Here is a 17,830-nt window from a genome sequence, read left to right on the forward strand (position 1 = left end):
GACAATACTACAGTATATACTCAGAATGTAATTTGTTTGAATTGCTTACATGCACCCTTTGCACAAAACACACATTTTGTCGTTGCCATTCGGCAGGTTTTTTCTGCCAAATCGTTCCAACCGGAAATTAGCATCCTTTGACTCACACATCTATATACAGGATGCCATTTTTTTTGGTATCCATGTCAAATGCATCAACCCGACACTAATGACTATAAAAAGTTCGAGATGTTGACAATGTGCTGATCTAAATAGTAATTTTCTTCGTCGAAGACGACGGAAGTGACATTTGATGGCGCTTAATGATTTGAGGTAAAAAAAAGTGGCTGTTTCTAGAAATTGGATGCCCTTGAATGTGTCATGCAAGCCAAACGAGTAACATGAATCAAAGAAACTAAATCATGTAAAAAGTGTATTATCTTGGCTGTTGGTTTCACGAAAAAGCCAAGATTTTCCAAAGATTTAGTAGTTGATGACTCGAGGTCTCGCTGGAAGATATCAGCATGTCTGATGTAGACCACTCTAAGTGACTAGCAAGTTCGCCCAAATAACAGATGTTCACCAAAACGAATTTAAAATCAGCCTGTTTAGAATAAGGCCAAATGAATAAGATCATCTAAGTTTAAATTTGTCGTAGCATTAAGTTTTACACCCCAACGGACAAATATATCTTGTTAGACATCTGCAAATTTTCTTCCCACTTGACTGATTATTTTTCATATGTTCAAATGTCCGTATTGAAAAGCTCGAAACATAAAAAGGAGAAGCTTTGATTGTCGTTTTTTGGCCTTTATATCTCTTGTTTTTTTTTTTTTCATTATGATCTTGGTGGTTAAAGAAGGATTCCTAGTCTTGTAATTGGGGATAACTATGTAGTCCAAACGGGAGGGGTGATATTTCAAAGATATTAAAAAAAACATATTAAGCAAATTATCGAAAACATATGAAAGTGTAAGCCATTTGTGGTGTCGGCAATTGGGACTTTAAAAGCATTGGGACCACTGTAAATTAGTGAAATCTAAACTAACTCATTATCCTTATCTTGTTATCCAGCATTAATGGCTCATATCTTCAAAACAGTAGCCGCATGAAGAATGCCACATGATGTGACAAGCTTGTCACACAAGTTGAGTCGTTTCTGGGGCACAAACGTTAAGCTCTTCATCGGTGTCTCTAAGCTGTAGTAGTTGTAGTATAGCGTAGCCGTCAAAAGTTCTCACTAATACCCGTTTACCTGCAAATACAGTCATTTCAAAGAAGACATTGAAATATGTCCCAAAATTTATTTGAAGCATTCAAGCAATACAACTGCATAAGAAAAGGCAACATTTCCTTCAAGAAAGCGCGACAATTTTCTGCCCTTTTGCTTGTACACAAGGAATCATGTTTAATGTCTCACCATGGTGCGTACACATGGTTTGAGGAAAAATTCATTTATTGTGGATTTTTCTTGTAGCCGAAACGTAAGTCACTAATTGCTGTCTGTGGAGAATTAAAAGAAATATTGATCCTAATCGTTGGCAAAATGATGAAAGTGAGATGACAGTTGAATATAGAAAAATCATATCAAATTATCACTATAACTCAAGGATTGACAGCAAATAAACTCTGGTAAGGCAATCTATTGCTTTGAAATAGCCATAGGTGTCTGTCTATCTAGATATCATCTCCAAATCGTGTTATACCATAGGCATATAATAATAGGTACAAATATGTCACTCAGTTCTATACCAGGGAAATAATTTCTGAGTTCTGAACCCTTTGCGACGATCCTGACTGTGAATCAGTATGAGATGATATGGAGTGCAAGGCAGAAGGATAGAGTATGCGTTCGGACTGCATAAGTTGGGAGTATTACTGCACGTCTCGCTGCTATCACTACAAGACGTATTACAACATCGAAAGTGCGTTGACCTTCACTCCTTCCGCTGATCATCATGGAAAGACGCTACAGTGCATCATTTCCGGTTCTCAAAGATCGGCCACGCTCAACGTCAGACGTATGTATTCAATGTTATTGCATAGTGTACTAGGCATTATAAGCTGAATGTATTTTTGTGCTCTGTGTGTGTGTGTGTGTGTGTGTGTGAGACACAGAGAGAGAGAGAGAGAGAGAGAGTGTGTGTGTGCGTGTGTGTGTGTGATTTCTGTGTGTCGCATACGTGAGATATAATGTGCCTCTGGACTTATAGATCGTTGGCATACAGAAAAAAGAGAAATTGATAAATTAAAAATATTCGTCCGCCAAAACTGTCATAGTTCATGTAGTTCAGGTGTTTGAAAAATGAATCCATTCTGAGAATTCTTTGTTGGGTCTCGCAAACAAGGACATTATAGCTGTGATCAGTGCAAGTGCGGAGGGATTTACTAGTATTGACATTTCATCCTTCATTAGCGCGCTACAAAACGGAAGTAAGGGATGAATATTAAATATTCTGTAGCCTCCAACTTAGAACTATCAGGAAGACAATAACAATAAAACAAAGCACAAAGGCCACGCTATGAGGAAATTGTCGAGGCATGTGATAAAACATACTTTAGTGTTTTTTTTTTTCTGTTTTGATTTTGCTTTCTCTCTCTTTTTTCTTTGAAGAATAGTTGCCGGACCGATATCCATTACAAAACGATTATTGAGTACACCATTCAACGCTAGTCGGCGAACGAGATATACAAATTCGCATCGGATTTTTTTTTTTTTTTTTCGAATACGAAACTACCAAAAAAAAAAAATGCCAGTAGCCGGACCTCACGAGACATTTTTTTTTTTAAGCGCTAAACTTAAGAATCGTCGTATCAGTTTTTTTTTTCATTGATTCATATAATTATCTCCTTACTTATTTTTCTAAATGCATTTATTAGTTTATCCCGATTCGACACCCTGTAGATATATGTAGTCAAGGCTGTTTCACAAATTTTACAGAGCGTCGCGTCGTCGCCCCAATTTCTGAACAAAAAAGAATGTGTCTTATTCACATACTCATTTTTCTCTAGAGTAATTATCATTATTATTATTATCATTACTCTTTTTGTTTTATGAAGAGCTATATGGATTTTTGGTGTTATTGTGAAACAAGAAAAGAAACACGTTTCTTCTATACATTTCTTTCTAGACGATGGACATCGACAGATTATGAACGTGCCCTCATTTAATTAACATCCTTTACTTTGGAGAGTCGAAAAAAAAAAAGAAACGGAATACTGAGGGACTAAGTACATTCTGACAAGGGGAAATAATGTTCATTTGAGAAGTCATGTTGCAAGACTTTTTTTTTTGTCTCTTGTAGCATTTGATAAATCTTGTTAAGGGTCTAGTACTATAGCTAGGTCTTTGAATATAAGTAGTATAGATATTCAAGTACATAATATATACATACACAATGAACACGACAGTATTCGATGTATGAGACGTTTAGCATAATAGCACAAACACACACACACACGCACACACAAATGCTCAGAAGGAAATCGCTGAATTAACAGTTGTAAATTATCTAAATGATGAGTGATTATGCATTCATGTCGTTACAATAAACGGATTTCGGGAAAAAATAAAAGAGAGGGATTTGAATGAATTGATTTTAGAATTGAGCATTTTAGACATCATAATAACAGAAAAGCCGGAGACCGCGATCATAAGCAGCACTTTGACCTAAAATATCGTAGTAACTTGTGAGGTCAAAAAGAATAGAGGGAAATTTCAAAAGAGTTATCGTTTATTTGTTTTCAATAGGCATTCATTGTTGCTATACTGTGCTGAGGTGAGTGCTGTACTGTGCTGTGCTGTGCTGCGCTGTACTGTACTGTACATGCCATGAAATACAATTTTGTTAATTTAACGTTTGGGCATATAATACATAATTAAGTGTTTTTATGTGTCATGCATGTGCATGTCTGTTAAATATTTCTGCTTACAATATCAATTTTAATATACACTGTAATCATAAATATGATAAAAACCACTCATGCAGCAAATTACTAAACTCCTAATATAACGCTATAAGCTGTTTAACAGTTTAACATAAAACTTTAACATAAAACGCCCAAAATGTCTTATCCCTCATATACATTATTATATTTCGATAAAAGATATTTTTTCACAATTTTCAATTTCAATTTCAATTTCAATCTATTTTCGTATTTCTCGATGGAAAATACATGGTATATAACAAAATAAAATACAGAATGTCCAGCTTGGATATATACATAAAGAAATAGGAATACAAAAGTAATACATAACGGTCGATGTGTCATTTTCAATCAAAGTAAAGGATGCGAAGAGAAATACGATGGAACCTACTAAAAAGCAAAGCTTATTGAGTGTAGGTCCCAACAAAAGCCTAGTGAGGGGAACAGGATGAGGAGCACGGGTACAATTAAGACCAAAGTAAGGATAAACAAAAGAGAATGACTCTTACTCGGGGCTCAGAAGATTCTTCTCACATGCATTTATGAGAACAAGTAACCACATGCTGCACACTATAGCAGTTGCTCTAATAGCAATTTAGACATGGGAGTGATAATGACGTGAATACTTATTTAGTACTATTAGGGTTTAAACATTCCGGCTTCCATAGACACGGGGAAAGATTTGAAAAATGGAGAACATGAATCAATTGCAATTCCTATATGTGATATACCAGCCAGCTGCAATGAGGCATAAAAGAAAGGAAAGAAAGAAAGGAGGGGAAAACTATGCGACACGACCAAGGTCTTACTAGAAGTGGAAGGAAAAACACCGATGGGAAGGAATTTGAGAGAGCATGCAACTAAAATGTATATGCATGAGTCTGTTCACATGGCAACAACCGAGTATAGTATAACAGAGCAGCCATCAGCATAATAAAAAGGAATTTTAGTGCACTTGTGTGTTGTAGCTATTCAATACATGCTGTCTGAGTTTACGCTTAAAGGATGATAATGACAGACAGCTTTTAACCTCTGTTGGGAGATCATTCCAATATTTAGGACCTGTATACATAATTGTGTTTTTAGCGAAAACTGTTCGAGTTCGTGGAAGGTGATAAGCGTCACTCTGGCGAGTTGGATAGTGGTGGACAGAATTGTTTCTTATGAACATCTGTAAAAAGACACCAGGAAGATCTTTTGAGGAAAATTTGTACATAAAAATACCTAAATTATAACCAAACAAATCTATCAGTTTTAAAATCTTATTTTTCTGAAATAAGGCGTTAGTGTGAGATAAATACCCAACATGGTTAATAATTCTGATCGCTCGCTTTTGAAGAAGAAAAAGTGAATCCAGTAAGTATTTAGATGCGTTACCCCACGCAAGAATTCCATAATTAAGATATGGGGAAATCATGGTTGAATATAGAATCTGCAAGATATGGTTGGGCAAATAATGTTTCAGTTTGTTTAGGATTCCTGTATTTCGTGACAAAATTTTGCTTAAAAAATTAAAGTGAGTTTTCCAGGAAAGGTCACTATCGATGTAAAGTCCTAAAAACTTTGTACTATCTACTCGGGTTAGGTTAATATCATTAATCTTAACATCATCAGGAATAACTTGCAAGGAATTGCTAAATAACATATAATGTGTTTTATCAACATTTAATGATAACTTGTTAGCGTAAATCCAGGACTGAACAGATTTCAATTCATTATTCATTATACTTACAAGGGTATTGGGATTGCGGTGAGACAGAAATAGATTTGTATCATCGGCGAAACAAATAAAAGAAAGAATCTGTGACGAATTTTGGAGATCGTTGATGTATACAGGATGAATAAAAGTGGGCCAAGAAGAGAACCCTGGGGGACACCGCAAGAAGTTGACGTCATACCTGACTCATAGCCATTTATGTAAACAAATTGTTTTCTGTTTGTGAGATAGTCTTTAAACCACTCTAAAGCCCTCCCACGGATACCGTAATGGCTTAACTTATAATGCAAAATTTGATGGTCAATGGTATCAAAAGCCTTCGAAAAATCGAGAAAAACACCGAGGGTGTGGGAAGCATCATCTAAAGCATGAGCTACTTTATCAATGAAGGCTAATAATGCGTGAGTTGTGCTACGTTGTTTTCTGAATCCAAATTGGAAATTAGAAAGAATATTGCAATTAACAAGAAATCTAAGAGTTCGTTTATAAACAAGCCTTTCAAGAATTTTTGAGACTGAGGTTAAGAGAGATATCGGGCGGTAATTACTCACAAATTCTTTTGGACCCTTTTTGTATATGGGAACAACTCGAGCGATTTTCATACTATCTGGGACTTTGCCACTAGATAAAGATTGATTGAAAATATAAGTGAGTGGAGAAATTATTTCATTTATTATATTCTTCAGAAGAAAAGCCGAAATACCATCATTACCTATACTTTTCTTAATATTTAGGTTATCAACAATTTCTTTGATTTCTTCTTCAACAATAGGAATGAAAAACATGGTTTGTACATTCCTGTCTTTTAAAAAAGAATGAAAAGTTGTCTGGGTATTTGGTATTTTGCTAGCAAGATCAGGTCCTAAGTTGACAAAGTAATCATTAAATACATCGGCCATTTCCTGTGGATCATCAACTTGATGACCGTCATTCAAAATATGAGTAGGGGAATTCGTAACAGTGCTAGATTTCAAAGCTGTGTTTATCACCCTCCACGTATACTCTTAATGTCAAACTTGCATTTTTCAAACTGATTTGCAAAATACAGTTGCTTGGCTAAGCGCAACGAAGAAGTAAGTACATTGCGGTAACGAATATAACGGGATTTAGTTACATCATTCGGAGATTTTCGGTATCTGAAAAACAATTTATTCTTCCTATTGATAGACCTAAGTAGGGACTTTGAAATCCATGGTTGTTTTGGTACTCTCTTATAATTCGATCTGAATCGTCTAAATAAGGGTATATAAACATTACACATATTTATAAGGATGTTCATAAAAACATCAAAGGACGAATTTACATTTCTTTGGTTATAAACAGAGGACCAATCAACTGACCTCAATCCCTCTCTAAGTCTATCAAGATTACATTCGGACATATCACGAGAACCTGAATTAAGGGTTGGCATTTTCCTGATAGAAAACTGTGGTACAAGCGCATATATCGGGAAATGATCGGTGATATCAGAAACTACAATACCAGAAGTAACATCAGTAAAAACATTCATTAACGAATATATTATAAATGAGAGTAGAAGTAGCATCAGATATCCGAGTAGGTTTCCTGATAAGAGGAATGAAGGATTTTGACAACATGAAATTAAGAAAATCTTGACTGCATAAAGCGTCATTACAATTTAAAAGATTTATATTAAAATCACCCATAATGAAGCATGTCTTATTATCAAAGTAATCATTAGAGAGAAGATTGTGAAACAGCTCAGTGAATTCATTAAGGTTGGAATGTGGAGGTCTATAAATTTCCCCCAAAATGATATTCCCCTTAGTAGGGGTCATGACCTCAATAAAAATACTCTCAAGGCATTCAGACATGATACAATATTCATTTAACAGTTTATGGTTTAAATTTTGCGTGACGTAAAAACCGACACCACCACCTCTTTTGGTAATCCTGTTGTTGGTAACTAATTTGAAACCGTCTATGGTAAATAAAGAAGAAGGTGACGTTTCCTTGAGCCAAGTTTCACTGAGACCAATTATGCTGTGTTTAAATTGCAATTCGTTGAGAAATACAAGTAATTTATCAAAATTTTTATTAAGGCTTCTTATATTGAAATGCGAAACAAAAAGCTCATTAGAGTGTGAATGAGAAAGTGTAATCATTTCTTTTTCCAAGTGATAGTGAGAAAGTTGGCCTTCATTTCGAGCAGACGCATCATTAGCGTCAAAATCAAGCTTCAGATCTTGGGTTTCTGCGTTTAAAGAAGTAACAAAATCGGAGTCTTCACCTTCTTCTCTATCATAAGAATGTAAGAGGGAATTCATTGCAGCTGGCTGATAATCGTTTAGATCACTATCTATAACAGAAGGAGAAATAGCGTTTATTAACTCATCCATATTCAGAAGTGCACAAACACGAGTTGAATAATGAGTTGTTTACCGGAAATACATGTTCACGACTTAGATTACCGTATGTCTCTTGGAAACGAGTTACAAAAACAACATTCAGTTGGTAAGCATATGCATACCACACTGCGTTCACATGAGGTAATGACCTTGCAGTTGGTAATAACTGGAATGCACAGTGTTCTCTAGGGATGGACAAATACAAAATGTCGAGGGACAGACGGAAAATAAAGGAAAATTCCGTGTGACACACAGGTGAGAAGGAAGCGTCATGAGTGATCTGTGTCACAAACACAAGAAGACGCGGAGTAAGGAGAAATGTACAAGCTCTTATGTGGCATAAGATTGTAGTAGAAAAAACAGGTGGATAGATTTGTCTGAACATATCAAGCACAAACGAGGACATAAAGCTTTTTTCAAGAATAAAGTTCAGAGAGAGTTTTTTTGAAGCCATGTTATGGGTGTGCGGAAAATTGCAATCTGAGAACATGTATAACAACGACAACGATATGAAGATTTGGCTACAAGAGTTTGCAGACATGTGGTTTAGCATAAAGCCGAGCGAGAAGATCTGGGATGCATGCATGGACAATGATTTCTGGTTGGCATAATTGTTAAGAGGTTGCAAAGTAAGAATTGACTGATACGCATTCTTAAAGAAAAGTAGATCCAAATTATGTACAAAAACAACAATGGCTCTAGCTTTGAGCATATTAGTATACAAAAATACGCAATCAAGAAAAGGCTCAGGAAAAACATAGTTTCGTAAACCGGGTTCCGCGGTTTTACGGCCACCCACCCTACCCTCCAGTCCCATTATAAATGCCAATTAAGCCATACTAATTGCTAGGAAGTTGGAGTTTTTGACTAATAAAAAAAGGGATTCGGCTGAAATAAGGCTACGAAAATGCAGACATAAGGAGAGGAGTCGAGACTCCTATATTAGAAAAGAAGTTGTAACATAGTTTATATAGGTGAAAACCTTGCAGACATTCTGAGGCGACTGAGGTTTGATATGTGACTTTAGAAAGGCCGAAACTATACATCAACCAACCACAAGTGTCTTAAAAGAATATGATTTAGTGGTTGCCTTTATTTGTTCAGGGAGATTATTCCAAACGTCTGGTCCACGGTGTCAAATGGACTTGAGAGCTATCATTGGCTTGGGATTGTGAAGGTATGATAATGTTTGGAATAGCGAGTTGGGTAAGCGTGGACACTGGAGTTCACAGTGAATATGTTGTGGAACGAGGAAGGGAGGGTGTTGGACGTGTACCATTTTGTACATTAATATTGCGCATTTAAATGTATGAATATCGTTTATTTTCAGGGTTATCAATTTAGAGAATAATGGTTCAGAGTTTGCAAGACAATGTAAGTTGGTGCAAATGCAGAGTGCTCTTTTTTGGAGAAGGTGAACTGATTGAATTTTTGTCTTGATAGAATATGCCCATACCAATTTACAGTATGTGATGTATGGTAAAATCAGATTGGCACCAATATTCACACCAAGGAATTTAGTAGACTTGTCTTCTACAAGGGGTAACCCATGAATATGTAAATTACATTCAATATCAGAAGGATGATCATTTTTTTAAATATATAAAATTACTTTTATCAATGTTTAAAGATAGCGTATTGCATTTGAACCAATGTTTACAGTTAATTTATTGCATTTGTGTCGATTTTGAGCGCCGACACCGTATATGACCTGTCTTATCCAATGTCCATGAAAAAGGAAAATGAGTACTAAAACACAGTATTTGTGGAATTTGAGTTGTATTTTATAGATCGGCAAACATCACTTTCACCCCTTTCTGAGAGATGAGACATGCACTTGCGTTTCTGTTTTTGTAAAGTATTTTTTTTTTTACCACATTTAAGGCCTACACAGGAAATACGCTTGTCCGATAGCTAATCATCTATCATATCTTACTTGATAAAAAACATCGTTTACATGGTTATCAACCCAAATGTAGTTTTGTCACCTCACAATCGAGAGTGGACTCAATTTTACCTTGTATTAATGAACCAGCATTGCACCACTGCCAGATTTCATTTAGTGGATTATTAACACGGCATTCAATAGGGATGTGCAGGTTTCTCCGATTGTTGCAGAGTTGTTGAAATCCTGGCAAACTGCAGTTCTGTCATGTCTGCAAAGCAGTGTGAACATGGATGAATAGATTTTAATCATTGGTGAATGTTTAAACATTACTTCCGAAAGGAAAGATGATTTTTAGAACTGCAGTTGTATGAAATAATGTTTGCAATTGACGTGGACATTTGACTAATGAAATTTTGCTTTCTATATCACGAGATGTTAATTTCATTCATTCAAGTGTTGTCTCTATCTAGCAATGCTTAAAATGAAATTGTAAACCCAGGTTAGCCACTTTAGTGTTTAACGCTGTCCTTCCAGAAAGTGTTGTCATTATTATTTCCAGATGACCATTTTACTCCTGGCTCAAGAATAAGCATTTAGCATTAACTCGAACTCGGGACCTCTGTATAAGAGTGAAAAGGCTTAGATACCACAGTGCCGCCAATTGGGTCACGCCGTTGAGTTGAATGTTCAAGGGCCCTTTGCATAAAAGTTACTATTATGGTAACTTTGCCATCCAATGGTAACTTCCGTGAAATTCTTGATTTTGATTGGCTGTTGGGTATTGCTGCCATCGTAGTTACCATTGGATGGCAAAGTTACCATAATAGTAACTTTTAACTTTAATAGTAACAACGGGTCTCTGGTCTTATTACAACGGATATAAGCAACAGCAACACATCATTTTTCTCTCTATCATTATCAATATTGTCTCAAAGCAAAAAGGATCACTTAAAACATAATATCCTTCATATCAACGCCTCTCTAGCATGACTAGAGGGACGTATTGAAATAGAGTAATTATTAAATATTTCAGTGTTTATCATTTTCATTTGTTTATTGCATTCGTGTAGCCACAATTAAAGCAAATGAAATTAACGACAGTTTCTAATATCAAACAATTCGCAGATGGCCCGGCAGATGACGTGATAACTATCAAGACACGTGATCAGGGATCCTCCTTGGATATTGAATGTCACGTGATCCCACAGCACCAGCCACATCCAGCCATCAATTCATACGTCATCAAAACTGATGGCGTCACACTCTCCCAGTCATCTTCTCCTACCACTCACCTTTCTCCACGGCCTCGTTGGTGTATCGAACTGTCGTGTGAAGGAAGGAACGCAGTGGGACAGACTTCGAGTACATCAATCTACTGCCCTAGAGGTATGATAACATGAGTAAAGGTTTTTTGCTAGTCCGCGGCTTGAATACAGTTTTATTTGTTTGTGTTGTTCCATTTTCCATCATAAGAAGATGGCTGGATAGCCCATATTCAACTGCAATAGCTGGTCTTCCATGGGGTCGAGTTGGATGTGAGGCGGGACCACTTCACTGTCTTATACACTCTGCTCTTTGCGACGGATGAACGAAGTGGGATCATTTATGTGCATGATTATGAGTTGTGACTCTTTCACACACGGAACTCCATTTGATGTCCTATCCGAGGGGCAGAGCGCTAGGCCTCTTAGTAGAGGGGACGATGATTCAAAATTGAGCTAACTCACAGCTCTATAGCCATATTGTTAGGTTATGAAAACCTTCCATTTCACATCACCATGGATAGAACGTCATAACTTAGATAGTGGTAAAACCAGAAACACAATATGTGTCATTCAGCAGCTAGGATTCTTTGACTTCAAATATTAAATACCTTTTCAGCTCTGTTGTTCAGCTTTGATGTTTCTGAATCTTTGTACAGCGCCTCCGGCAACTGATGCTCTACAGGTTGAGTTCCAAGAGTCGGGAAATTTCAGTGAGGTGGGAGGTCACGTTAATTTGACTATATCCTGTGATATAGCTTCCCATACTCGACCGTTCCCACCTATCAACCGGTACGTCATCAAGAGAGATCGTCAAACCGTGTCGACCTCCAACTCAGTCACCCTGTCGCCTCGACCAGAGAGATGCACGAATTTTACGTGTATTGGCGAAAATAACAATGGATCGGCATCTTCACTTGAAACCTACTGTCCAAAAAGTGAGCTTATTCTTTTACTTTTTGATAGTTTTATTTAATGTCATATCACGATACTCGTGTACCCATTCATATTACATTATTGTGTATAGAGATATTCATAGATTTTAATGTGTGCATAAATAACCTGTGTGCACTTTTTTTCCTGGAATATTGCCTCTAGATCTTATACATATACGTGCCAAGTGATGTGTAATAAATATGCCCAGAATAACACATGTTCCGTGTTAGAAGTCCAACGCGTCTAAATAGCATGCATGTGTGAAGAAAGGGATATGATAAACATTAAAATGATCTTTCTAGTTCAAACATGACAACAACGGATATTTATCATGCACTTCTCGGCTTTATTTTGTAAAATGTTATTTCTGATATGACGTCATGATTACTCTACTTCAAAATGGTAGACTTTTTATGGCTTCGTTCAAATGCTCTCTGTGATTTGTTGGCAGATCCACCACGTGACCATATCATTAACATCGAGTTCGACGAAGATTTGGATGACAGTGGCCGAGGTATTGTCACCATTTCTTGTCACGTGACCGACATCGACCAACCCTACCCTGCTCTCGAAAGGTACGAGATTAAAGTTGGAAGTTTGACAGTGTCAAACTCGAGCTCGTCATCGTTCACTGTATCGCCCAGTCCCCTAGGCTGCACGGACGTCACGTGTATTGGAATGAATGAACTTGGTTTTACATCTACAGTGAATCAATTTTGTCCGACAGGTAACTTTTATTGATCAAGTCTGTTGCTATTGACTGGGGCGCTAGAAATGACGAGATTATAGCTTTAAGCGGAAGGGGGAAAATAACATCAAGAATACAAATGAACCCTATGAATAAATACTAAAGCTTCATAACAGCATTATTTGATGTCATAATTATGTATACCAACGTTTGTTGTTGTTTTTGTTTCCGTCTTTAGATAAAAATATGCACAAGTTACATATCGGACCTACATTGCATATACGTAGAGTGTGAAGAAACGGGGGATTTTTCTTTTCAGCCATAACTGCAAAATATGACTGTTCTTCCACAGGTCCAGTATATTGTATTCAGTTAGAATAGTTTCCCAATCATGATTGTGTAAACGTAACCTTTAAACTTTCGTACCTGCACCTACAGCGCTAGTCATCTATTGTAAACTAAACCAACTACAAAATTGATGCTTGCAATGGTTCCCTGATACTTCAGCTATTCTTAAGAGTAAGATGTTTCTCAAGAGTAAGATGTGTAGATTATTCATTTTATTCCTGTATAAATGATATGACATAGAAGTATTCAAAAATATATGCACTCAACAAAGGTAATCCTCAGAAAGTTTTCTTGGGAAATGCGAGATGTTCTCGAATGTAATTCCCCATGTTTACAAAGTAAGGTTACGACTAATGAATATGAATGATAGGACATAATATTTGTTTTAATTTTTCTTCATGATATCAAATTAAGATCCTCCCAGGGAAGACATCATAACTCTGCAGATTGAAGAGCAGATAGTCGCGAGCGAGGTTAACCTTGTGATCACGTGTCACATCGATCCACGTGACCAACCCACACCTCCAATCGACTCATATGAGATCTCCGTTGAGGGTGAGACGATTTCATCGTCAAGTGTCCCGTCTGCGATTGTGGAATCTCGTCCCAACAAGTGTATTAACATTATGTGTGAAGGAAGGAACAAACATGGCTCAACACGTTCAACGGATTTATACTGCTTCAAAGGTGAATAAAGAACTTCTACTTTGGATGTTACTCTAGTGTCTTTTATTGTTTCTACCGCTGTCTACTTAGACATTCAAGATAATTCACAAAATGCAGGTGAATTTGATTTTTAGTTTGGCTTTTCCATGATAGGCTTTTTGTTTGTTTCTATCAAGCTTTAGTATAAGAATGCATATGAATATTATTCTGTTATAATCACAGCGAAGTTTCGATCTCAAATATGACACAATAATTATGCTAGTCTTAGCACGTGATAGGCCTACCTGCACGTGATATTCCAAAAGCATTTGAAAGAACAGCGTATGATGTGTGGTGTATCTAAATTCTTGAATAAATAGATCTCACACTTGCCTTTTGTCTTGTCTTCCTAACTGTGATAAGTGTTTTATTATAGCCTCATCTTAGAATTACATGGATACCTTCATCCTTTGTTTGTATTGAATGACAATAGATGACATAATCGATGTTCTGTTCAACGAGCGCGTGGGAGAGAACAACGGGAAAATGTACACAGTGGTCTGTCACATCGATGAGGAGTACCAGCCGACACCAGGTATCCATACCTTCCTCATCACAGCCGATAACGTCACTCTCTCATCCTCCCGCTCGCCGTCGACTGCCTTCACCCCTCGGGCCAACGGGGGCACCGAAGTCACCTGTACGGGATGGAACGATTTCGGTTCCACCACTGCAACCAAGACCTTCTGCCCATCAGGTAAGCCTTGACATAAGCCTGAAAGCATGCTTAGGGAAGAATAGTATTCAGCTATCTGTTTCATATTTCGATTTACGAGTATCATGATTTTGGTAAATGGTCGTCTCATTGTTATCTTTGTAATATGTTCTTTACAATCTGAGGTGGGAATACAGTAGTTATGGAGGTGATCATTTAAGTGTAGTGCCATCCTATTAATGTCAAAGAAAAAGATTATTGGATCCGATGATATCTGAATATCCCGATTTTCATCAACAATGTTCTCTCTTTCTTTTTATTTTTGAACTATGCTTTCTGGAAGAAAAAAAAGCACAACATACACGTACACGTACACAACATACATGTACGAACTGCAAAGCTGGTAATTCAACTGAAAGCACACGCACTAGTCTAAAAAAGGACTTTCCCACTATTTTGAATATTTTGAGTATCTTTCTTTTAACTGAGACATCCATAAACAAAATGTTATGACAAACCCACTACCATAGTCACATACACACACACTTATGAACAGGCATGAATAAGCATTTGCAATGAAAAGGCATTGGGTAATAATTAGCAGTCCACAAAATTATTCACAGACTAAAACTGCCTTCCATGCGCTTAACGTTGTTCTGTTTCTGCGCGAAGGTAGCCTTCTATAGCGTTCTAGATCGATGTACGCTTGCTCTCTGAAAAATGGAAGTGAGTGAAAAATCATATACGATACCATATTAAATGAAGTTACAATTTTCATGAAAGTTAAAAAGTAGAGACGATAGATGTAACGGAAAAGAATATTACTCTCCATCTTAAAAATTTGTTTCACTAAGATTTGTCATTTTGTTATTGAAAAACATAAAGTTTCCTTTGAAACAGTAAAATGTTGAATGAATTAAACATAATTGATCTTTTTCATAAGATATCATTATCCTATTTTTGCTATTATTACCCTCACGTTAATTAAGCAAATGAACCCGCACGTTTTGCCTGCGATTGTGAACCTTCAACCTAGCATATTACAAAATCATGTTTAATGCTGTCTTTGGGACTTGTGACCATTTGTCTCTTTGTCTTTCATAAACTGTTAAAAGCTGTGGAAATAATAGCAGAATTTCAGCGTCAAGGAGCTCTTCAACGATCGTCGACAACTTACGCTCTTCTTGTGGTCGTGTTCTTCCTTTCCGTAATCGTCTGCGTCGCTTACGTCAACAGAAGAAGAGCATTCTTCCCCCCAGACCAGGTACTTATGATCAGACTACAATGCCACAAGAAAGCACCAACACCCTTTAACCGGCACTTCACCAAAAAAAAAAAAAAAAAAAATGTGACAAAAGTGATTTTCATGAACTTGCAGTACCTTCTATCTTCCTTTCTTTACGAGTGTGTACCATCAAGCAAATGTCATGTACATTTTTGTGTTTGCGTTTGTGTGTATGTGTGTGTGTTTGTGTTTGTGTGTGTGTGTGTTTGTGTTTGTGTGTTTGAATCGAATGGTAGATTAACAATAATCATATAGATCTATATAGTCATATAGATAATGACTTAGTATCGGTTTGTTAACATTTAAAAGTTTCTGTGAACGCGACCCCCTCAGAAAGTAACGGCTGAAGGGAGGCGAGCCGTGGGGTCTTACCCCAGTAGCGAACATTGTCATTCGCTATGCAGTGTACTGCATACAGTGTAGTGCATTAACTAACTTTGATATTACACATTAGCTTGCACCTATATAATGGTTATAGTAATGACTTTATAGACAAGATGATGTACATTCCAAACTGAAATTGATTGGTGATCAAATTCTTTCTTTTCAGGTGCAGAGTTTCGACCAGTAAACGAATTCAACCTGGACTTACTGAATACTCATTTTTCTTTTGAGAAGATGGTTCATTTTCGCCTCGAATATTCATTAATGTGACACTAGGATAACCGGAGAGATAGATTAGATCATAACTGTGTCACTACAATGGACTATGACAATCCTACTCGATCATAATTATGTTCAAAACATACACGTGTGTCCGGTTTCCTGACTTATGTTTTTTTCTCTCCACCCAAAATTGTCAGACATTAAAACAATCACCAAATTGTCGAATTCATGCCCAACGTTTTTGCAAGTTATTCATCATATCCACAGCGACCAAAAAAAAGAAAGTCATGATCATTTTTGTAGTCCAGATTTGTTTTCCATGATCAGATTTGCCATTAGATGTTGTAAGGGTTTGCTGGCAATTAAAATACAACGCTACAAATATTCTTTTGATTTTCCTTTTCAGTTCTCCCATTTGATTCCAATATGTAAAAAAAAAAAATCACCGCACAATCCCTGTTCTTGCAGTATTTTTGCATCTGCAGCGAGTTAAAGTTTGTTCGCACTTTTTTCTCAGAGCTGCAAATTGTTGTCTTTTAGAGCGCTAAATCGTAGATATTCACAAATATTTTACCTTTTCCCATTAATGTTATGCAACCGCGATATATCGTATGGAACATGCATTAATTCGGTAATCTAGGATGATATCAACTGAATAAGACTTGGAACATGACCTGTCAAGGTTATCACTTTGAAACTTTCTGATCTGACTTTTGTTATCTCGAGATGTTAATAAACAATTTTATTGGGTCGGTTCTATTTTTTTTTCTCCGTTATACGTCTAGTTGCGCTTAGCATCATATCATCGGATATTCAAGCATCAAAACGATTGCTTGTTGTGTTGATTTTATTACTGACTAATCCTTAAAGCAGGTAATGTTCAAATGATCTTAACAAATTTAATTTGTAGAGGGAGACAAAGTGAAGAAACTCCAGTCTGAACCTTCACCCCTCTGAATAATATCTTTCTCTCAATGTTCAAATAATATTGCAAAATTACGTATATTTCTACTTTATTATCGTAATATTGTTTTTTAACATACAAAATCATCTATCTATCTATCTCTTGCTGCGATAAAATCATGGTATAAAACACGTGATTGCACTGTCATAAACGCCAATCATCAAGAGAATAAAACAGGTTTATTCGCACAAGAGACTTCCACCACTTTCATGTATTTTAAAGTACTGCGTGAGGATATTAGAGGTGAGACTGTCATTGTAATACCCCCTCCCCATTGTTCCATGAAGAAGATCATGATTGAGAGGAAAGAATGCATTAAGAAAAGAGAAATATGAGAGTGCATTGTGCATTGTGAGAATTAAATCTACACAGCTGTGAAATGTATAGGTTAACAAAGTTATTAAACGTGATAATCCGAGGTGATGGAGAAATGCAATACATGTGTACAGTGGACTCCCGTTTTAACGAGGTCCTCTGGATCGGCAATCTTCTTTAGTTATA

The 17,830-nt window shown here is 36.6% G+C and overlaps 1 protein-coding gene across 1 annotated transcript; it reads left to right on the plus strand.

Moving 5' to 3' along the window:
- Nucleotides 1-9,342: 9,342 nt before the first annotated feature.
- Nucleotides 9,343-16,330, plus strand: LOC140235726 (uncharacterized). The gene is made up of 8 exons (XM_072315738.1): nt 9,343-9,366; nt 11,089-11,266; nt 11,802-12,080; nt 12,530-12,805; nt 13,529-13,801; nt 14,253-14,516; nt 15,590-15,738; nt 16,310-16,330. Exons 1-8 carry the CDS (start codon nt 9,343-9,345, stop codon nt 16,328-16,330), a joined length of 1,464 nt encoding a protein of 487 aa, XP_072171839.1.
- Nucleotides 16,331-17,830: the final 1,500 nt, after the last annotated feature.

This window comes from Diadema setosum, chromosome 12 (assembly GCF_964275005.1).
Source record: "Diadema setosum chromosome 12, eeDiaSeto1, whole genome shotgun sequence".
NCBI classification, from domain to species: Eukaryota; Metazoa; Echinodermata; class Echinoidea; order Diadematoida; family Diadematidae; genus Diadema; species Diadema setosum.

Bases quoted from the DNA above. Each gene is read 5' to 3' on its own strand.
- LOC140235726 (XM_072315738.1), top strand. From the start codon at position 9,343: ATGGTTCAGAGTTTGCAAGACAAT. The intron at 12,081-12,529 runs GTGAGCTTATTC...ATTTGTTGGCAG, and splicing joins TGAAACCTACTGTCCAAAAA to ATCCACCACGTGACCATATC. The intron at 13,802-14,252 runs GTGAATAAAGAA...GAATGACAATAG, and splicing joins GGATTTATACTGCTTCAAAG to ATGACATAATCGATGTTCTG.